The sequence below is a fragment of the Pongo pygmaeus genome, chromosome 8 (genome assembly GCF_028885625.2).
Source record: "Pongo pygmaeus isolate AG05252 chromosome 8, NHGRI_mPonPyg2-v2.0_pri, whole genome shotgun sequence".
In the NCBI taxonomy this organism is placed as follows: Eukaryota; Metazoa; Chordata; class Mammalia; order Primates; family Hominidae; genus Pongo; species Pongo pygmaeus.
This window is the reverse complement of record NC_072381.2, coordinates 66,031,560-66,055,340: the sequence shown is the minus strand read 5'-3', so window position 1 is coordinate 66,055,340 and position 23,781 is coordinate 66,031,560. Positions and strand designations below refer to the sequence as shown.

At 40.3% G+C, this 23,781-nt stretch overlaps 1 protein-coding gene across 2 annotated transcripts in view; it reads left to right on the top strand.

Annotated features, from left to right (window-relative positions):
- Positions 1-23,781, top strand: part of LRMDA (leucine rich melanocyte differentiation associated) — a 1,127,899-nt gene that overhangs the window by 873,979 nt on the left and 230,139 nt on the right. For both annotated transcript variants that reach the window (XM_063670438.1, XM_063670439.1), the window contains one exon: positions 19,137-19,221. In XM_063670438.1, the coding sequence (XP_063526508.1) occupies positions 19,137-19,221 (85 nt within the window). The remainder of the gene's footprint in view (positions 1-19,136; positions 19,222-23,781) is intronic.

Here is a 23,781-nt window from a genome sequence, read left to right as displayed (position 1 = left end):
CTATCTTATAATTGGTACAAAAAGACAGTAGTTAGTAGAATGGAGTCAGGAAAAATGTTGGAAAATGGTTTAATGGATGAAAACTCATTTGGAAAGTAACCCTAAAACATCTTTTTTCTTTTTCTTTTCTCCCTCCCTTCCTCTTTATTTCTTTCATGGTCAGGACATTGGACTGTCCTGAGCAAAACATATACCTAGAATGGGATCTCCCACCCAGGGTAGGTTCATGCATACTTTGTCATGAACCTAGACCACAATGTGTTCGAGAGTTGAAGACTAAGATGGGCACAGGGTAGTGTTTCTTTAGGAAATAAACTTAAATTTTGCATTTCCTTTGGCTTCAGGGAGAATAAGTCTGCTAGAATGGTTAGAAATATTGCACAAGACATCAGACTTACTGATTATGATACTTGATTAGTCATTTTTCTTGTAGTAATCATATATTTGGGTCTGGAATCTCTCAAGGAAACAGCTTCACACATATGTATATGTTTAGATGAATGAAACTTTTGATGTTAACTGTTATTGATAGTATAAAGCAAATAAAAAAGGCCTCTTTCAAGAATGGCTCTGTGAATAATTATCAGATAATTTTGAGAAAAGAAAATAAGGGAGAAAAGATTTTTGGGGCTTATTTCTCCAATGACTTTCCATCTATTCAACTATTTTCCACCATTTCCCTTGGCTCCAATCTACTATATTAACTATATTTTATAATAAACACATTAGTATTGTGAAAATTAATATTTAAGAATATAGAGTCCTTATCTAGAAAAGTTAAGTTCTTATCTAGAAAGGTACACAAGCTGAGGATTAGTATTAACTTTACAAAGAAAGGTTGGGTTTGGAAGTCAGAGTTTTTTATATCCTTATCCTCTCCTCTGCAATCAACACATACACACATACTTTTGCATACTGCAGCCCTTTTGGAATTCCAAATGTTAGCATCCAAGCTTCATGGTTCTTCTTCAGATTTTAGCTATCCTGATATAGACACTGAAAGCATGTGGGCTCTAGCCCAGAAGAGTTTTAGCAGCCTAGCAGAGCATTTGTACATATCCCCCTTTGGTTGCTATAGTGGGTGCTGTTGAATTGCTAAGCAGAGAATCCTGCCTACTTTCTTTGGGTCTCTTGGGGGAAATGAAACTCAAGTGTAGCAGCTAGTCCTAAGTCTGTAGGTCTTCAGTTCCACATCCTAAGTCACACATGACACGGGGCATGGATCTTCAGAGGGTTACCTAAGCTGTCCAGGACACATTGTCCTCATCCTCAACACAATGAACCTGCAGTCTTGGATATGTTCAAGGCAAACATCCTTGGCATCTCTTTTAGAAATAGGCCTGAAAGATAAAAAGAGGGCTGAGTGATAGAGTAATGGAGAAATGCTTTTGGAAAATGAGAGATGCACATTAGAATTCATTTTCCCATAGCTTTGAGGTTTGCATACGTCAAAATTAAAACTTTTTAGACTGTTGTTCCCAGAGGACTTCTTTGTGCTACTCTTTTGTACTGGTCACATATTTTCTTGTGGTATTATCTGTTTAACGTGTGGACAAAATGTGTATGATGTCTCATTCCCAGAATTGATACCAGTAGTTGCCTGACACATGCTAATTAGTAATTAAATATACTGTATTACTCCTGACTTAAACAGAACATACCACACTGAGTTTAACTTTATCCTGTTGACATATATATGCGTGGAGGAGTGGAGGAAGTCTGGGGTGTCATCATTTCAGAGCAGCATCTTGTTGCAGCATCTTGTGGTTCAGCTCTTAGTCTAGCTTTTTGTGGTTGTTTCTTTTTCCATGTCATACTGTGACCCAAGCAGCTACCCTTGCCCACCCCTCATGTTGCTCTATTTAGATGCCTGTGGCTGTTTTTAATCTTCTGTGGGATACCAAAGCTTAGAAAAATAAAATTGTATGATAAACCTGCCTGGTGTGAACTAAGATCCTGAAAGGCATAAACTCTATAATATCTGCCAGACCTCGTGGGGAGGGTTTTCTGGAGGTGGAAGCCTTTTGTTGATGTTGATGTCAGGATTCAGGATTGAGCTACTGCATAACGAGTTCAGTTTGGCCCAAAGATAATGATGAGATGTTTTGAATGTCTGGGATGCAGTGAGGGGCTCCTGAAGACTTACATAGGAGGGCGTCTGCTTTCGAAGGGGAATTTGCCCTTTTGGCCTCTTTGGTGTCCGCTACACTGTATTCTGGGATAGACCTAACTCTGTGGAACCACCATGTGGCCACCCTTAATCAATAGTGGTCTGATGGGGCCAGCCGCTCTCTCAGCACTAGGAGTGGCACAGGAGCCAGGCTCAATCAGGTAGAGGATTCTTTCTCATGGGTGAGGAGATTCTTTCCAGGATAGGCACATAACCCAAAGCAGGCCACGGATTCCCAGATTTGTTGGAACTTACAGGAAAGAGAAACTCTTTCTTTTTTCTTTGAAGATGTTGAGGTACAGATGTGGGGGGCTCCTGGGAGGCCACCACGTGGAGAAACCAAGAAACAAAACTGAGATAGAAATTTCTGATGAGAAGTTTGAACACCTGGATCTAACCATACATGAAACCATATACCTTGAGCTCATTAAAGCCCCCTGCTCCTCTTTTTAAACTTAAAGCACTTTGAGGTGGATTTCATGACTTAACATCAAAAAGATAATCTTATTTTCCTGAACTGTTCAACAAGGGAGATTCTACAACTTACCCTGGAAATGTAGTAAATGGTCCCCATAGAGTCGTTTTGGTCAATAATTCTTAATTGTGTATGACTTAAATTTCATTTTCTGACAGTCTCTCTGTAATGTAAATAGCAAACCAACCCTACTTGCCCTCTCCCCAAATCAAAAAATCCTCAAACCCAGGAACAAAATTCTGATTAGTCTACTCTTTCCAAAGACACCTTCATCTACTTGAACATCATTTTTCAATGGTCCCTTCAACCTTCTCTTTAAATACTGTCTTTATTATGCAACTTTGAAATGATCTACCTGTAGATATGTATGGCAAGTGTCAACACTAGTGAGCCATGAGAATTTGTCATAGCAGCGATCTCACAAGCGTATCTTGAAGGTTTTCCTGTGGTTTCATCCTGGCATCTGGTCCTGAAAGACGAAGATGGATAGGGAGCCACATGGTGGCTGTTCACTGGCCCCAGGAAAGGCCGTGCTGGTTTCCCCTCCCGAGACTACTTCCATAGGCTGAGACAGGTAACTGCAGTTACCCAGTGACTGGAGGAGATGGAGAAGATTCCAGTAGAACCAGCCAATCTAAACCCAGGTCTTTCTCTATGAAGTCACCTTTGCTCCACATCAGAGACCATGGGGCTGCTTTCTCACCAACCTCTCTCCTGCTCTCACCTCTCTCCTCCCAGCCTGGGGATGGGGAAGCCATAGCAAGCACCCATATGGCTCACATTTTCTTCTCCTCAAAACCTCTCCCCATAGTTCTGTCTGAATCTGAAAGTGACTGCTCCAATTAAGACACACGAAGAAAAGAAATATAATTTCTAAGTCACTTGGCCAGGTGACATATATGTTAGGAGTTAGGAAAGTCACTGTGAGGCTTCTCTACCATCCCGGGCACTGCAGTCAAACAAATCAATTCAGCCTTCAGAGGGGCATCCATTGCCTTGTGATTATGTTTGTGTAAAGTCTTGGGGTCTTTGATCAAAGAATGGCATTTCAGGCCAGGCCCTAATACTCACTGCCTTAAGATGTTTAAATGGGTTAAAAAAAAAAAAAAAGTTGATAACAGCTGGGATTTAAATTTGCCTTTGCCCAGCTTTTGTTTTGAAAGGACTTCTATTATCCGTGGCTTCCCTTTTCGAGGCAAAGATGGATCGTTGGGTAAACCAAAAAGGGAAAGAGGATATGGGAGGAAATGGGCGGGGACTCTGAATTAATCTTCTGAGGAAGAATGTTTGATCAGCGGGGAGGAGGGGATGAAAACCTCTGATGCTGACAGCAGGCACCTTTCTGATGAGGGTGTGATTGGCACCTTTGAAGCTTCAGTCGGGAGCCAGTGTCCAGTGGGTCAGAGCTTCCTCTGTCTGTGGGTGGTGGAGGTAATAATGAGGCAACTGGAAGGATTAATTGCCGACAAGCAGCAGGATTACGAGGAGGGCTTCTCAGCTCCAAAAGGAACAGTTCGAGGAAAGCCTCTGATCTGTCAGCCTTAGAGGAAATTAGTGGGAGCAGACTCGAGCAGGCTTAAAAAAAGGCATTTAGGATATTAAAGCGAAATGTGAAGAGGATATTAAAATAGGGCAAAAGGGCAAGGAGTGCTGATCTCGAAAGGCGGGTGTCTCACTCTTCTTACTAGGAATTTCCAAGTTTTGCCCAGATTTCACAGACACCTTCTTTTTACAGTCCAGCAGAGAGATTTTACTTGCATTGCAACAAGTTAGGGAAGGGTCAGACTGGATTTGAGGTGGCACCCAAGGTCCTGTACAAAACTTGTTTGCTGTCCACCCTCTGGCAGTTTCAGAAGCTCCTGAAACTAAGGCTCCTGGTATAATTTTACAACAAGCCAGCGCGTTACTGACATCCTATCTGCATTAGCTATCTGTTGTATGTTTTACTTCTTACCCTTCTGGTTCAAGTCTGGATGCTGCCAATAAATCCTGTGTTACCATTAAAGAGGCCATTCATCACGCTTCCTAATGCGATTAATCAAGATACACCACAGTACCCTTAAAATGAGATCATTTTGATAAATCATGTATGACATGAAAAGACTTTATTCCTTTTAAGTGCAATTTAGACTGTAATTTTTTTCCTCATTTATGATTCATGGAAGAAACATGGATAAAATTCCCTTGCACAGTTACACCTTATCTACAGCAATAACTCAAAACTGCTTTTAGATGAAAATTCAGGGTCTTATTCACCAAAGCTGAATGCCAGCTCATTATTTTCTGGCGTTCAGTAGTCCAAAAATAATGTCCGCACATTAAGGGGCATTCTCAAAAAAGTTGGAATTGGCCAGGCACCAGGCACATCAATTACACTCCATCATCCTTAATAAGGAAGAAATATCAGATGTCCTCTTGGAGGTTTTTTGAATCAGTAATGCTCAGCCTTTACCTTCCCAATTTAGAATGATTGGGAAACAAAAATGGTAGTAACAAAAAAAGTATGGGAATTTCAGGGCCTTTACATGACTCTTCTCCTGTTGCATAAGTCTCAAAAGAGGTATTTTTTCCCTCCCATGCGGTTCATGCTTCCTTTTCCATTCCCCTTTTCTCATTTCACAAAGGAAACTACCATTTCGTTAGGTCTGAGTTTTGTTTCTAAGCTGCTGTATCTGTGATGCAGGCTTTCCCCTCACAGCTGTCACAATACTTTGGGAAATGATATTCATAACCTCCAATAGAAAAATAATTTGAAACTGTGCCTTCTGGTAAGATCCATCAAGTTTAAGGTCATATTTTTGGTTAAAAGGGAGACACTGATGCTATTCATTAAACTGAAAAATGGCTTGTTTTCCACTCATATTGAAATAAACTCTGGATGAATGTTAAGTCATGCTGGCATGCACTCTTATTGAAAGCAAAAGGAAAACACAGATATATTTAATTTGGACATGTAAAGTCAACAGAGTTTTAGGTCTTTCATGAGAAAGGGAATCAGGAAGATTGGCTGAAACAAATGTGAACAATTAGAAGTTCATTTGCCTCTTGCAAAGAGTGAGAGCATTTAAAGAGGGATTCAGTGTCTGAGAATTATAGACCCACTTGCATTTTTTTTCAATCACTGGTACCTATGAATAAAGAAATAAAGACTTGATCAACATGTAATTTATTTCCCTGCTGTTCTTAGAGATTCATTTGGGAAGCAGAACAAAAGCCAGTATTTGACTCTGTTTTTAAGTAACCCAAGAATGCACACGTATCCTATTCATGCCCACTTAACATAAATGCAGCAAAACTCAAGTTTATTTGGGTTATCATATTTATGCTAATGCTCTGTACTTTAATCGGATAGAAACTGACATAAAACAAAAGTTCCTTGCATATTATTCACATTTAAATGAAATTTCCTGTGCTTATAATTTTTTTCTAATATGAAGAGTCAATTAAGAATCTAAGGCCATTAAGGCTGCACTTGCCTTGTTTAGGTTTCCATTTCACATTTATGACTTTCTATTTTTGTGAAAAAAGATCTGTAAATTTGAAAAATATGCATGTATCTCATTTAAAAAGTTTCCCAGCTCTAGCAACACTCAGCAAATCTCCAAAGAATGCAAGTTTAAAACATAAATATTTTAAGGCTCCATAAAATTGGCAGTGAATATTTTTCCCCCTTTAATACCATGTTCATTTCATTCCAATTTACTACCACGATTATATTTTCCAAAGCGGCTTTTAATACAATACACAATTATTTCATATGGGGTTCGGTAGGTTGCCTCATTAAGCCTGCAAAGATCAGGCCCCTTGTGATCCCCACAAATATACTTGCATTTACTCCGAATTAAAATGGCCCTCTTAAATTGTCTCAAGTTTATTAATATAAATAACAAGCTAAGCAAAATAGCCACAGTTGAAAAGTTAGCAGGGCAAGATGACCAGGTCCCCAAACCTCACACAGAGCAGACTGTGGTATGTATGCAGTGGTGCCCTGCCACCTGTTGGCTCTGCTTACACATAACAGGGTATTGATGTCCCTCATGGTGGTGCAGTAACCCTCTCTGACCCCTATCCCTAGTTCATCATCCCCAAGAGAAAAGAAGAGGCCTTTGAGAATCCCAGGCCTCCTGATTTCCCCCATCATTCATTTCCTTGGCCACATGTTTCTCCTGCTAATGCTAAAAATTTATGGCTGAGCACATTAAGGGCAGTGCGAGTCCTTCCCTACTTCTGGATTATTTCAGAGTTTCCTGTCATAAGGAAATCCAAGATGTGTCCTCAGTGGATTGCATGTGACAGTGTCTGCCTATATCTCAGGAATCTGAGGCATGATGGATAAACTGTCAGTTTTGAAGGATGATATTTTCTCCATATTTCCATTATGAACTGGGCTGTCATCTCCTAATAAATTTCTTGCATTGGTATCAATTTATTTTTACAAGCAGAGGGTCTGATGTATTTGGGAAAGGCACTGACAGCAGATCTGGCCTAGCTTGACAGAGCTGGCTTCAACTCATTTTGGAAAAGTACTTTGGTTCCAAGGACAGAACTTGACCTGTAGCCCTCAAGATTAAAAAAAAACCTCCGTGAGAGGAAAAGAGACACATGAGGCAAGCTCCTTCTTTTAAGCCAAAATAAATCAAGCCTTTAGGACTACCATGACATAATATTATTTTTAAGACAGTCCTACAAACCCAGTTGAGATATGCCACGTGTAGCCTTCTCGTCTGAGTTAGATGAGACCATCTAAATATTGTTAGAGCATCACAATAATGCAGTGAATTGATGGATGAATTCGGATTATAATGAAGCTAGGGATCTCACAATTTTTGCTCCCAGAGGGGATCTCAGTAGTGCTCTTCTGCTTGACAAGTGAGAAGCAAAATTAATTCATATAATGCCTATTTAATTATGAAATATGGGCATGTCTCTGTCATGGCTACTGTGAAGGGCAGAAAAAGCTATACAACATTAGCTTTACCTCTCAAGAAACTTAAAGTCCAGTTGAAGAGATAAGATATTAAAAAAAATTAGAGTGAAGTAAGAATAAATCATAGCTAACATCCATGAGCAGTGGCTAAGATGGTTGTTTCTTACCCTTATTTAACATTTACCTTTATTGGGAAGGCAGGCAGCATAACATTGTAATTGCCAAGACAGCAGCAACTGGAGGCAAACTGCCTGGATTTGTGTCCCAGCTCTGCCAAGGAGTAGTTACCCAAGAACTTAAGTGAGGGCTTGGTCAGGGAACTTAATTTCTCTGGTCCTCGGCTTCCTCATCTGTAAAACAGAACTAGGAGTTGTGACTCCTCATGAAACTTTGTGAAGATTGAATAAATCAATACATGGAAAGTGTTTAATGCAGTTCTCAACACAAAGTAAGTACTAATTAAAAATGCTAATAAGTGTTAGCATTTTTAAACTATCATTATCATGATTGTGACTATTATTACCATTATCACTGTTAGTCAAAATGTGGCTTAGAGTTTAAGTCAATTGCCCAAGATGCAGCCTAACTCTAAATCTTCATCAATAAGGCATCAGAGCACAGAAAACAGAGAGTTAAACAATATACAAACTGTGAATTAGTCAAGAACAGAATCCTTGAAGCTTAGTTATTTTTCTTACTGTTCTTTCCATTCCTAGACTATAAAATAGCTGTTTCTCCATTGCCTGAAACATACTTTAGAAGCTAGTTGAAAAGTGTTATATGTAGTGGTGTGTAGGTAAATTCTTAACAGCCAAGTCTCTGGGAAAAAAAGTGTGTGCATATACACATGCATATATAATATATTGCATTTTTTAGTTATGTAAATGATGTGTAGAACACAATTAAAAATAAACAACAATTGAATATATAATACTCTTTATAAAAAATTCCATACAATCACTTAATTGTCACAGATACTTTCAATGATTTTGGCCAAACTCTTGTATCTCGTATCTGTGGTTGCAACTGATGAACAACTGTAGTTCCCACTTGATATTCCTTTATCTTAATGAGTATGTCAGAACTTTACTCATTTGTTAATGACATAAGCAACTACTTTGCTGAACTGGATAATAGTTTTTGAATATTGGAAGAGTATTTTTTCAATTTTTTTGTGCTATTCACAATGCCTTGCAATACCCAACAAAGCAACTTCTCAAAGAATTAAGAAAAGATTATTAAATGAGAAGGAATATACTAATACCACAGGTAATTTTTATAAAGGCAGAACATCCTATCTATAAATAAGCAATTATATTTAGCCAAAGAAGTATGGAGCACAAGTTAATATTTTGCTACCTTTAGGCTATGACACAACATCCTTTTTTTGTTGTTGTTTTTAAGAGATAGAATTTTGCCATGTTGCTCATGGTTGGTCTCCAACTCCTGGGCTCAAGTGATCGGCCTACCTTGGCCTCCCAAAGTGCTAGGATTACAGGTGTGAGCCATCGTGCCCAGTCATACAACATTCTTTTAGGTTCTAGCTGCAACATTAACGTTTTCTCCATCACTTTAAGTTTAGCAAATAAGCACACCAATGAATCAAGCTCTCACTTGTAGCATTTGCCAGTTTCTGCTGCAAATACTCCCACAGTGGCCAACGTCAAACTACGAAGTGCCATCACTGAAGAGCTGGAAAGTGATTGCACATCATTATGTAGTATTTTTATCATACAAATTCAGTTGACTCAATTTCAAGAGCATAAATAACAGTAAAATTTTGTAAAATAATTAAGAAGTGAGGAGTCTTGTTAAATAAGGTAATTTATTCAAGTTTAAGTGTATATAATTTTAAATAATACCTGTGTTTAACAACTGACCAAAGTTGCTGACACCTTAATAATTACTTCTTGTAAGCCAGTACGGGTTAACACTTACACACCACTGGTTATTTGAACCCAAAAGGCCAAAGAGATCTGAAACACTAATTTGTCTACATTGCACAGCTAATTCTTTCATGTATTATTAAATAAGTTGATAGTTTTATTTACTTAGCATGCCACAAAACATGTTGCATATTAACATGAGTTGATTCATGTCTCACTACCAATATATTACCTACCTTTGTATGTGCACTAAATAAGCCTAGGAGGGTTTTCTTTGCCAGGCACCTTTGAACATCAAGTTCATTGTACAGTGCTTAGGACTCAGGCTATGGAATCGAGCTGTGTTATTTCTCAATTCCGGTCTCCACATACTAGCTGGGTTTTCTTGGACTAGTACTATAACCTCTGTCTAAATCTCAACTGCCTTACTTACAAAGTGGTAATGTTAACGGTACTTGTGTTGGCAGCAGCGGCCTCTCTGGAGCAGCCGCTTCGAAGATGTTAGCTTCAGTGGGGCAGGAAGGGCTGGTGGGAGCCAGGAACAGACAAGAGCCCCACCCCCTACCCAGTTGGCAGGGCGGGAGCCCGCACTCCTGGGTGCAGCCGCAGCTTCCCAGCCGCGCTCTGGACCCTGGCATCCCTGTGCTCTCAGGGGCCTGGGCAGCCCCTGCCCCAGCGGGCTTGGAAGTGCCTGCTCCTGCTCCCGGGCCTCTCCCTTCTCCCGGTGCCCACTCCAGTGCAGAGCAAAGTTGTGGCCAAGCCCGAGGGCTGTCGTGACCCAGCTGGGTTTGCGTGCACTCAGGGCAGCACTCACACGCCAGCGCCCCCTGCTGCCTTGACCCCCTCCAGACTTCGGGCGTCAGTGAGCGCAGGAGGCAGCCCAGGGGGTGCTGAGAGCAGCTCCCTGCGGGCCTGCAGATACTCCTCAACATGAACAGCCGGCGCAACGTGGAAGGCAGACAGGTCCCTGGGCGGAAGGGGGTGGGTCCCCAGTGAAACCCCACCTTCAAGCCAGGGATGGCTTGAAGCCTGGGGGCTGGGCTGCCAGTGCCTGGTGGAGTCCACCTCCTGGAGTGAGAATTTATGATGCTTTTTCCGGCTGGCCCATGGCAGCCCATGGACCAATCAGCACTCACTTCCTCCCTTTGAGCCCATAGACACCCTCCCCACTCCAACGACCTGCCTGCAGAAAGGAGCTACACACTGTGGGTCTTCTGAGAGCTGTTTTGTTGCTCAGTGAAGCTCCTCTCTGCCTTGCTCACCTTCCAGTTGTCCAAGTACTTCATTCTTCCTGGATGCAGGACAGGAACTCAGGATCCGCCAATGGCCAGACTAAAAGAGCTGTAATACAAACAGGGCTGAAACACACCTCCCCGCCTGCCACGTTGCAGGTAATAAGAAGGAGAAGAGCTGCGGCCCTTCAGGGAGCCCAGACCTAGGGGCTCTCCAAGTCAGGGCTGTGACGCCCTCTTTAGGGCTCTGTGGTTCCTGGCGTCTCCCAGCTTCCAGACACCACAGCATTCCCTGGTGCCCACGGTGGAAGCTACTTGCGGGACGCCTTGTCCAGATGCAGCCTCTCTTGGAGCCAGCGCCTGTACTGGCACTTGGAGCTGCCTGCCCCACCGCAGCCAGCACACCTGGCCGTGCGCTGTGGCCGAACCCCGTACTCACTCACACACCCCTTGTCACTCCATGCCTGGCTCACCCTTGACAGATGTGGGATCTGGGCCGGTAGTGCGAGCTGAGCGCAGCCTGCTGGGCCAAGTGTGTGGAATGAGCCCAGTGAGCCTGAGCAAAACTCAGGCAAAGGCGCCACGGGCCACAGACGTTTCCGATTAGAAAAGTGACACCCTAAGGATCCTGTGACACTTACATTATAAGGCTATTGAGAGGGTTAAATGAAACAGTGTTTATAAAATGCCTGCATATAATTAATGCTCAAGAAATGTGATGTACACACACCCATATTACTTGGAGGTTATATTTCATTACATTCTGATTATGTTCTATGTTTGAATATATGACACAAACTAAATCTTCAGCAAGAATTAATTAGCAGCAAACTATTAATTTGTGCTCCATCATATTTCTTTGGATAAAGATAATTATTTGTTTGTAGATAGGATGTTCTGCCCTTATTAAAACTACCCATGCTATTAGTAAATTCCTTCTCATTTGATAATCTTGTCTCAATGCTTTGAGGAGTTGTCCTGTTAGGTGCTGCAAGGCATTCACTGTCAAATTAGGACTGGCCCCTACCATCTTGCAAAAGAGACAAGTGCCCAGTGGACAGTGAAGCAGGGGAGAATAGAGTAATTGTCAGGAGAAGAGCATCATGAAAACCTGAGGACTCCAATGCAGAGAGAGTGTGGGGCTATGGAAACAGTTTGGGCTTTAGGAGTCAGGCTGATTTGGTTTCTAATCACACTCTGGACTTTAGAACTGGATAGCCTTGGACATGTTACTGATCTTTCCTAAGTGTCAGTTTTTTTCATGTTTCAAATGAGAGGAATATAGGACATATCTCATACATTGGATCACCATTAGTTTTTACCATATATTCAAGAAATATTAAATCCTGTCACACACTTTGCCTCCTTTCTTTACCATCTCCTTCTTTTTCCTCAACTCGTATTTTTCCTCCCTTCTCTTTTTTCATTTCTCCTTAATCTCTGATGGGACAGATTGAAAAATATTTGATGGACTAGGCATTATTTCATATCAGCCATTGTATATGAGCAGTGTTTTAAATTGTAAATATTGTAAATTATAAGAAGTAATGATATGTTAAATAAAGTTTACAACTCCAACCATCCTTAATCACATTGCTAGCAAAAATTTATTTATTTAGTTTTTGAGATGGAGTCTCTCTCTGTCGCCCAGGCTGGAGTGCAGTGGCACAGTCTCGGCTTACTGCAACCTCTGCCTCCCAGGTTCAGGCAATTCTCCTATCTTAGCCTACCAAGTAGCTGGGACTACAGGTGCCCACCACCACACCCAGCTAATTTTTGTACTTTTAGTAGAGACAAGGTTTCACCATATTGGTCAGGTGGATCTTAGACTCCTGACCTCAGGTGATCCACCTGCCTCAGCCTCCCAAAGTGCTGGGATTACAGGTGTGAGCCACTGTGCCTGGCCCAAAAATCTTTCTATCTTTACTTATTAACTTCTACCTATTCCTAATTTTATGTAGTTAAAAACCACAACCTATGTATTATTTTAATGTTTACCATGTTCACTTAATGCTAGGTAATTAATATCTTTGCATATTTCTCTCTCTTTGGACTTACAGTTGTATTAGGTTACCAAAAGAAATTATGATCACTTCTATAATGTCCAATATTTAGATGGTTTTATTTTTTTCTTCTGTTATATAAGTGTCTGCTAAAAATATTTTGGAACCACTGCTCTAGATGATTTGTAAGATCTTTAACAACTCTTACATTCTGTGATTGGATTAGTTATGTAATAGCCCATAAAATGCCCAAGCCACAGCCCTTCCTTCCTTTTTTCCTTTCGTATTTCTCCTCTTCCCTCCCTCCTTTTCTTTTTCCTTCCCTCCCTTTCATAAATATTTGTGAACTACTACTCTGGGCTAGATGCCACTGTGGGCACTGGCAGAACTGGGTCCCCTGTAGATCAGATAGAAACAAATGGGAAGCTCCGGGCCATTGCCTTCAAAAGGCTTTCTTATTCCAGAGAGGCTTTTGACATAATCCTCCCCTCCCCACCAGCCTCTGCTGTGACTAGCTTCTCACTTGAATTACCCTTCAGCTCTCTCACTCAGCTTCATGCTCAGCTTTTGCCCAGACTCTGACCTCTTCTCCATTGGGATCTTTCCTTGGTCTCTTGGTTCCAGACTCACCCTCATCCCTACCTTGCCTTTTGTTTTCCTCTCAATTTCTTGGCTTCTGGCTCTAGACAGGATATGGCTGTTCCTGCTTTCAAACCTGTCTATTATCCCCAACTTAATCTGTCTGTCAGTGACACCTTCTCTCTTGCTTTACTGAAAGGCATGGCATCTTAATCTGTGAGAGGGGTGGGAAGCTTCAGCCTTCTACCTGGTTCTTTAGTTTCTCTAACTTAATCCTTCAGAAGATGGCAAGTCTTTACTTTTGGATTCTGGCAACGTGGCCCACACTTTCATGTTGAATTACAATCATGGTATGTAGTTTTTTTTTTTTTTTTTGAGACGGAGTCTCGCTCTGTCGTCCAGGCTGGAGTGCGGTGGCACGATCTCGGCTCACTGCAAGCTTCACCTCCCAGGCTCACGCCATTCTCCTGCCTCAGCCTCCAGAATAGCTGGGACTACAGGCGCCCACCACCATGCCTGGAGAAGTTTTTGTATTTTTAGTGGAGACGGGGTTTCACTGTGTTAGCCAGGATGGTCTCGATCTCCTGACCTCGTGATCCACCCGCCTCGGCCTCCCAAAGTGCTGGGATTACAGGCGTGAGCCACTGCGCCCGGCCCATGGTATGTAGTTTTATCTTTGACTTTAAAATGTTTTACTCATCCTATTATCATGAATTGACTTCTTCCTGTAGTTTTTGGCAGTATGTTGAGCACAAGGGTTAATCGTATAATTAATTTCAGAAAGTTAATATAGTTAATCTCCAAAGCTCTCTGTTAGTATGAATGAGAAATGAGTAAGGGCGTAATTACTGTTACAGGTGTTTAGATGCCATAATCAAAGTCAGGGACAACATTCTGTGATGATCCAGAGTATGGGAGTGTGAGGGACACACTATGAGTTGGTGGCTCTTCATAACCACTATTAATCATAGTATGATTTTTTATGATCCAGCAATGCAACCGACGTTCTCATTTTATTTTTCTTGGTATTCTTAGCACAGGGCCTGGCATATAGTAGGTGGTTATTAAATACTTGATAACTAAATGAGTGATGCTTTTTCTTATGAGAGAAAATAAATGTTTTTAGAAGAGTCAGCTTTATACCATGGTTTCAGGGAATGAATTGTGATGAAAAGTGAAGATTGCTTTTGCTTGAAAGAGGCTGACATATTTCCCAGACCCGGGATCACTTTCTGTGGTGTATGATTTAAGGGTGAGTGAGCATGCCAAAGCGCTCCACTTGAGCTGAGTGATGGGGAATGAGTTGTGGAGCTGTGGTCTTAGATGGTATTTTGTGAAAAATAGTGGGAGATTTATGGCTATTAAACAACTTTGTAGCTGCCCCCTTCTTGTTTCGAAGTCTGCCAAATCTCTCCTCCTGTGGTCTGTATTAAGTTCTTTCAGTGCATCCATGACATTCAGAGGTATCCACCGGACTGCAGTTTTTCATTGAATGCACCTATTGGAAAGGGGCTTGAATTTTACGCATTTATCAGTTTCAGTAATCACCGAGTGAAATTCTCGCTTTGCATGTCTGTTGTAGAATACACTGTACGTGCATTGAATCTTTTCCAAGGGAGTTGCCAAAGTTCTACCTTCCTTCTTTCCATTATGGATATTGCAAAGTGCAGTGTATTAGTGGCTATTGCCTTTATTGATGTGAGTTTTAAAAATTATTAGTAACTCTTTGATCGTGAGCAGGAGAAAAATCAAGTAACCTTCAGAATGCTTTGATGTATCTTCAGCAGAAGGACTTTTAAGGCCAGAATGAGTGTTTCAAGCCTTGCGGGGGAAGGGGATACATATTTACCATCATCTGCTTTTTTTTCTATTCTAGAGCTCACTCTCAGTAGCTCTAGAAGAAACAGAAATGGGATATTTCATCACAAAAAGTCAATCAGAGATGGCATTCATCCATGTTATACAAGTACTAGAGAATTGTTACAGGAATTTTTCTCTCATTATGGGTTCATGTCAATATAGGAGTGCATGGATTAGAAAAGAAATAGGGCCTTTTCGTGTTTTTAAAAAATTTTCAGGCTTAAGTCTGAGAAATTTCCAAAATGTAGAAAACTTTTAAAAATAATGAACACATGTAGAGATCATCCAGAATTTGTGGTTTCTAATATTTTGACATTTGTTTTAAGTCTTCTTTAAATGAAAGAAAGAACATCATATATACAGCTGAAGTTCCTCTCTCTCTCCACATCACACTAGCCCCAGTCCTACTACATGGCCCCTTGGCAGAAGCAAACATTTTCATGAATTTAGTGTATATTTTTAAATAATTTTTAGATGTTTCCATGCGTACATGAAATCAACAAATTTTATATTTCCATAAATATCATATTACATTTATCATTTTGCAACTTGCATTTTCACTCTGTATTAAATTTTTAGACCTATTCAAAGCAAGATATAGAAATCAGGTTTTTTTCTCTTAAATACTAATTATTATTCTGTCTTACTGATATACAACATTATATTTATTTATTTTCCTCATCGACAGACATTTGAGTTAATTCCAATTTCTTCTGTTATAAATAATGCTGCAATAAACATTGTTTTATGTCTCAATTTGCAGATCTATGTGAGATTTTCCATAGAGTATATATTTTAAGTGAAATTGCTGCACCAATTTTCAATTTTATTAGAGATTGCTAAGTTACTCTTTAAAGTAGTTGAACCAATGTACATTCCCACTAGCAAGGAATGAGAAGATAACAGTTTCTTTTTCCTTTGTTCTCACTAGTACTTGCTATTGTGAGACTTAAAAGTTTGTCAATATGATGAGTGGAAAAATCGTATCTTGTTTTAATTTGCATTGCCCTTAGTCCTAGTAAATTTCAGCAACTTCTCTTATGTTTATTGACTGTTCAGGTTTTCTCATCTTTGAATTTCCAGACATTTCCTTTGTCTAGTTTTCTATTATATTTTCTATTGATTTAAAGACATTCTTTTTTAAAAAAAAATTTGGATACTAATAATTTATTGTAGATGTTGCAAATATTTCCTGACAGGAGAATTTAAAAAGTAAAATGTAAAACTATAATTCCTTGCCATAGGCATTTAGAAAATGTGGCAAGAGCCGGGCGCGGTGGCTCATGCCTGTAATCCCAGCACTTTTGGAGGTCAAGGCAGCTGGATCACCTGAGGCCAGGAGTTGGAGACCAGCCTGGGCAACATGGCAAAACCCCATCTCTACTAAAAATGCAAAAAATTAGCTGGATGTGGTGGCACGTGCCTGTAATCCCAGCTACTCGGGAGGCTGAGGCATGAGAATTGCTTGAACCAGGGAGGCAGAGGTTGCAGTGAGTTGAGATCGTGCCTCTGCACTCCAGCCTGGGCAACAGAGTGAGATTCTGTCCCAACAACAACAACAATAACAAATTTGCCAAGGATTCAAAGATTTAAGAGTCTTTATAGTCTTGAAGATTCATATTTACTCAAATTTGCTTATTCTCATTTTAGGCATATCTTCTTAACCCAGGTAAAAGAAAACATTATTTAAATTTTCTATTACTGCATACTCAATATACTATGGGTGTACTGCCTCAGTTTCAAGGCGAGTTCTTTATTCTTTGGCAGATAGAGTATAAATTTAAGACATTTTCTTGTCCACTTCTTTCCTATGATAATTGTGTCTTTCTGAATTGTACTTCTAATCCTAAGGTTCAGAGAACCAGTGTGAACATCACTGTTGAAAGGATCACAAGGGCTTCATTTTGAAAAAAGCCAAGTCAAAGAGCTGGTAGTCGGATCGTTGATTTGTAGTTGTTTTCCTAAACATCCAGCCATAGAAGTCCCACCAAAAGGCATAGTTTGCAAAGTCATTCTTTCCTGGATTATTTTCCATGATGTGAGTTTATCAACGGACACTGAGCAGGAAAGTAATTAAGTGCTGGTCATAGAATGATGACTGCAAAACAACAGAAGCCACACCATTTTTTGCTGTACCTACAGTATGAAACAAAACTAAATATTTCTTTTACACTTGGTTACAGAATTCTAATGTTTAGCACAGTCAGAGATGTTTCCGAAAAGGTAGCATTTGTTCCAGTAATTGTAGAAAAAAGCTGTCATCAAATTGTCAACAGCCCAAATCGAGATTAAAAGTTCTAAGAAATATCACAACACAACAAACTAAAACTCATATTGGATTTTTGGGTCTTTTTTTAGCAATGAGATGGAGCAGAAATATTGACAGCTATGGCTTCCTATGGAGGAAGTATGATAGATCTAGGGAGGATGACCCCTGTACCATCACCCCATATGTCCTGCCTCAAGCATTAAATAGATGCCCTATTTAGGACACTAGCCTCATGTTTCATTCATCAGGTAGAAATTACAGGAGACCTTGAATACCCAATAGAGAGACACTTGGTGACTGTAGTATTTGATTTTTAATCTAATTTTGGGCTCCACATTCTTGCAGTGTGCTAAAAAGTGGAAAAGTCTTACCTACTTTAAAACATGTTTTTCTTGGTGGCTAAGCTTTTATTTTTGTGGACCCAATAGCCTTGGATCCAACTTTAAACACTATATATTTGCCTTGGAGCTGGAGTGAAGAAATGCTACCTGAAAACTGTTTTCTACCTAGGGACAGAGCTTCTGATTGTGCTCCACTCACACTCTTCCTGTAAGTCTCCACTGAAAGCCGCTTAGTCAAACGTCTCAAATGTCAGAAATGAAATTTAAAGGGTTTTTCTAGCAAGTAGGTCTAATCTCCTACTTAGTTTTGATTCCTATAATATAGGTAATCTCTTTGGAGAAAAGGCCTGCTTTTAGGAGGGCAAATATATCCCATAGAATGTATATCCTGCTCCAGAAAGAAAAATATAGCATTAATGAAATTTACTTTTTCATGAAGCTTGGAAAGATTGTAAGCTTCGGATTTTGATCCTAGCAGATGTTCTTTTTGGGATATTAAAAAAAAAAAAGCTGCATTTGATTTAGGAATCTCAGTTAAGAGTTACAGTGGTAATGCTTCTTGCTACTAGCAGCTACACTGTGAGTGTGGCATACTGGCCATTGGTTCTGAGTGATAGCTGACCCCAAGCTGAAGTACTTTCTTTTGGCTTTAGCTCACAAGGATGTTAGGTTCTGAAAAGAGAGCCTTAGTAGCCTGGGCCATCTCAGACACAGTTCTATGGTTAAAGAGTTGTCTGCATACGGTGAAAAAGCATCATCCTAGATGTATGTTATGTTATTTTATTTTAGGCCTTGGAGTGACACATTTGTTGATAACCACTACATCCCAAATCCAAATTTCAGACGTATTTCTCATTGCTGTTGTTAAACTGAGCCAGAATCCCCAGTACACAGCACAAGACAATCTATATCCTTTCCTATGGTGACTTCATTCTGCCAAGTCTTTCATGCCACTGGGCTCATAGAAGTCAGCCCTGGTTTTCCCCATTTATCCTGGGGGCAGAGCTTAACCTCTTCACTCGTATCCAAAGAAATCTGCTCATAGCCAGCCTTTACTTTGTGCGAATTACTGGGTGAAGGCCTGATAGAAATCTAAGCCTTTAACTTTTCCTGTCTTCTGCCTCTCTCTTTTTGCTCATCCCTCTCCTTTCATTTCAGCACATTAACTGCCCCCTTTTCTTAGAGCTATTCCATATGTACTGAGGCCCCTCAAAGCTTTGGATCTTACCCAACACTTACCAGAATATTATCTCAACAAAAACAGCTCTTGCTTCCTAAGAAGTATCTTGGTGAATAATATTTTCTCCAAGCTCAGATCCCAAGGAGACAGGTCTGGTAAATGAGGGGTTTGGTATTTGGTGTTGCTTCATGTTGACTTTGCTTTTGTCACACAGGCTTCCAGTGAGGACGTTGCCGGCTCCCCGGAGCGCCACTACACTCCCTTGCCTTCTGCTTCCAGGGAACTTACCAGTCACCAAGGTTGGAACTCAGCTTTTTATTGCTCTCAGTGGGTGCAGGGAGGGACACTTGGCTGTGCAGAGCTCTGGCTCATTACTGCTGCCTCGGCACTTTAGAAAGAACACAGTGCTTTTTAAGTCCTTGATGAGAAAACCATACCTGTCACACGTAGTGATTTTAACCCGTATTAAACAGAATTTAGTAGCAGTCTACTCAGGAGGCAAATAAATCTACGGTATAATATAATTTCGTGATTTTTTTCTTTAAATAAAGAGATTAGAGTACTTAAAAATTATCAAGGAGATGTTAACTCCAGTATTAGTGATGAAGAGAAATTGGGAAACTCATTAACATTTATAAAAGTATCATTGTTTGAGAATACGACAATTAACATCTGTAATTTCAAAATGAATGAACTCTATGTTATAACTAAAAGGAATTCCAATTTGCCTGGCAACATTGAGAGAAGCCATGTGCAGATTTTGCTGAATTCTCTTATTTTCAAAATATTAATTTGGTTTACTCAGTTTTTCCAAAGCCTTGCATGTCTGTTGCCATCTCTAGAGTCTTCAGCTTCAAAAGCAGACAGAACACTAACTTGAAATATCATTTGAAAATGTCTTATCCCTAAGCTGGCTGTTTGAAATATTGTTTCCCCAAGAAGGAAATTCCACTTGTACATGTAAAGGGGAAAGTGAACAGGGGCTATTCTAGCATTGTCATCCCAGCAGCATTACAGGATGAGCAGGTGGAAGAACAGGCTGTGGCGATGCTCAGGAAGTAGTGAGTCTGACCCTCCAAGTCACCATCCGGGCTCTGGGCAAATGGGATACTTGTATTCTGCAGGAAACGAAGAAGAGAGTAGTGCAGGGTTTCCAATGTCTGTGGCTTGGACCTGTGTTGCCTGTTTGGTGTTTGGGCATCAATAGAACTTTTCTACATTTAAATATACTTTAGTTAATTTTGTGAAAAATCAATTTTGCTCAAAGTCAGGGAGAATAAGCAGCTGCCAACCTGCTATGTTTTGAGGGGCATGAACAGGTCTCTTTCACTGAATGTCCTTTTGAAGGTCTTAAGCATACATCCCTTTCGAGACTGTTTTTGGGAGAATTTCCCTAAAATGACACCACATCTAGATGGAGCAACAAATTAACCCTTAAATTAGCCTCATATCCTCAAGTGTTTATTTATTGGTTTCTTGTATTTGAATAAGGGTATTTTTACTTTAGAGTCTATTGAATAAGTTGCATAGAAACCGAAGTCTCAGAAACGTCACAGCCACTTGTAAAGTTCATCTGGCCATGAAATTGAGATTTCACGATGGGGAGATATGATCAGATAGATGATAATCATTAGGAATAGGGCAAATATCATCTGTCATTTTTAACAGTAATATAAAAAATCTGACGAAGAAAGGAAATACAACACAATATAGTTTTAAAATATTTGAAATAATATTTGGAATATGGAAAAATGCCTAAAGTAGTTAGAGTTCAAATAAGTGCTCTTGGATGACATCAGGGCTTAACATCAATTAGAGAAATGTAAAGACGTTATTTAAAGGGAGCCAACACAGACATCTCAGTTTTACTGAAGAAAATCCCTACACATTTAACATATTGATTGCCTGACCAGTGCTGACTTGATTGTTGATAAAAGCAAGTCCAAATCATAAGATGATGTTCTTTGGGCTGATGGCCATAAGGAGACCAATAGAGAGAAGACCGAAGAAGTTCATTAAAGCTGGATTATTGAATTGATCTATGTAGGAGAAAGGTGAGACTAATATATTTCAGCTTAGCATAAATCAATTTGGCTTGAACCAACTTGGCTTTCCCCAAATGAGAAAGCCATTATTTTTTGGCACTAAAATGAAACCACTTAATACTATCTTGTTTTTTTAATATTTAAGAGAATTATTTCAAGTTTCTGATCATGTAAATCACGAAAACATTTGAATGTCATTTGTTAATACCTTCATGCAAACAGCTTACAAACATTTATGCAGAAGGGGGCATTTCATGGTGTGAGGACAAATTACATCAATTCTTTCTCAAGTGAAATTCTCCATGATGTCTGAAACTTTTGTCTATACAATCCTCAGTGGAAGTTCTATTTGCAAATAATTTTTTATTCATCCAGTTCCCAATCTCTTTTCCTTCCGCACCAACAACTACAAAAACAGGTGGGCAGTAGTTCATGTGCAAATTGCTTTTTTTCTGTACATGCCATTTTCCCTTTACTTGTCCTTTTATGTAACTTCCAATGTCGAGTATGATAGGTCCAAGATTCATGTCCTAAAAACTGTAGATTCAAATGCAAAGGAAGTCTGGGCTTAGAATAATGATCAGGAGACCTGGGACTCAATTTTTCCATCTGTTGCTTGTAGATAATCCATATATCACAGGGATAGTAACATGTCGTATTTTGCTTCCTGCATGAAACTTTTACTGATCTGAGTTATGTTGATTTTCTTCTTTCTATAGGTATGTCTGATATTTGTTTCTATCTTGTAGGTGCAATTGTTCATATTCCACTTTTTATGATAGAGGTCAGGTTATGTGTGTCTTAAACTCCTCATAGATGAAAACTCCCTGAGAGGCAGCAGTAAGTCCAAATCATCTTTTTTTTTTTTTTTTTTTTTTTTTTTTTTTTTTTTTTTGAGATGGAGCCTCACCTTGTCACCCAGGCTGGAGTGCAATGGCACAATCTTAGCTCACTGCAACTTCCTCCTCCTGGGTTCAAGCGATTCTTCTGCCTCAGCCTCCTGAGTAGCTGGGATTACAGGTGTGTGCCACCATGCCCGGCTAATTTTTTGTATCTTTAGTAGAGACAGAGTTTCACCATGTTGACCAGGCTGGTCTCAAACTCCTGACCTCGTGATTCAGGAGGTCACCTGATTCACCTGCCTCGGCCTCCCAAAATGCTGGGACTACAGGCGTGAGCCACCACACCCAGCCTCATCTTCTCTTTGATATCACTGACACTGCCCATTTTTCAGGTATCAGCTTACATATCACAGCTCCAAAGGAAACTCCCCTGATCCCCCCTACACACTTATATTAGGCCAGTGTTCCCTGTTCAGGGACTGTCTTCCCAGATAGGCCATAAGCTGTTGGGAAGAGTGGTTGTGATTACATATGTTCACCACTTTATCTGCAATGCCTGGCACAGGGCCTCCTACCTAAATGGTGCTCCATATATATTTGTTCAGTAAAGGCTGAGTAATAGAAACCCAGGGAAAAGGTAAGTATCTTAGTCACCTCTGTGAGGTAACTTGATTGCATGTGAGAAAGGAGATGCTGCTTCCTTTGGGGGTGAACACACTACAGGGAAAGGTCTAGCTGTGTGGACCTCAGACCTCAATTCTGTTGCTTTCATAAACCCAAACCATCAGGGATGGGTGTCATATGTGTTGATTCATTACCAGAGAGCATTTAGTCCCAAAGCCTAACTTCTAAATAGTTGATTATTTTAATGTTGTAGTTTTCAAGCATTGGTGGTTTGATGGTAGGGAAGGGAATAAGATGAATTGAAGTAACTGATGGAATTATTTTACTAGAACAGAAGCTCTGAAGGAAGGGGTCAGACTCTCAGTAAGATACAGATTGTGGTACACACATGGATTTAGAATGGTCCACGTGAATTCTTTCTGAGAATGCTGCCCTGGGTTGGAGCATATCTTTGGAATGAGGAGGACATGGGAATGTATCAGTAATCTCAGTTGTTCCCTAGTGACAATCTACATATTGTGTCCTTGGCTGTGTCCATGTTATGAGGAGGGCTAAAATATCTGTTGGAGAAATGTCCCTTTAAATGTATTATGAGTACAGGACATGCCCCAGCATGCCAGGTATTGCCGTTCTTTATCTGGTAGCTCTTAGAAGTAGAATTCACATTTGTACAGGGCATTGTGTCTTTTGGGGAAAACATTTCTATTTAGAATGTAAACTATATCATTCTCAGGATAACCCTGTAAAGTGAGGAGGGCAAATATTCCCACTTAACAGAGGGAGACATCAAGAATTGCTGGGGATGATGGAGCAACTCAACAACAGGCAAGGGAAACAAAATCAAAGCCCTGTGCCCTTAATTCTCAGGTCCCCCTGACCTTTGTCCTTTACCCAGTGCGTATGAAGCAAGTGTAGGTAGGACTAACTGTGGCCTTGAGCTGGAAGGAAGAGGAGAAAAAGTAGAGGGAGAGAGGGAGAGGCATGGCCTGGAAATGTTCACCACTGCCATGCCTTTCCAAACCCTGTGCTAAGGCTGCTAGGAGCTACAGCATCCCACTTGCCTGCCTCTGTCAAAAGAATTGCATTACTCCTGCCCTGCCATTCTGTATTTTTAAATTACAGAACAATAAAATCAGGAGTGGAGAAAGTTTGAAAACAAAAAGGGAGAATGCTCCATGTCGGTCTGGATTCAGACAGGGAAAATAGAAGGCACTCTATGTATTCCAGTAATGAAGAGTTTTAATGGAAAGAATTAGAGGTGCTGCCACCACCCAGAGTCTCAACCTCAGCACTGAACCAGTGATTCTCAGGAGCTTGCTGGAAAGTTTCTGTGGATCACAGGAACACC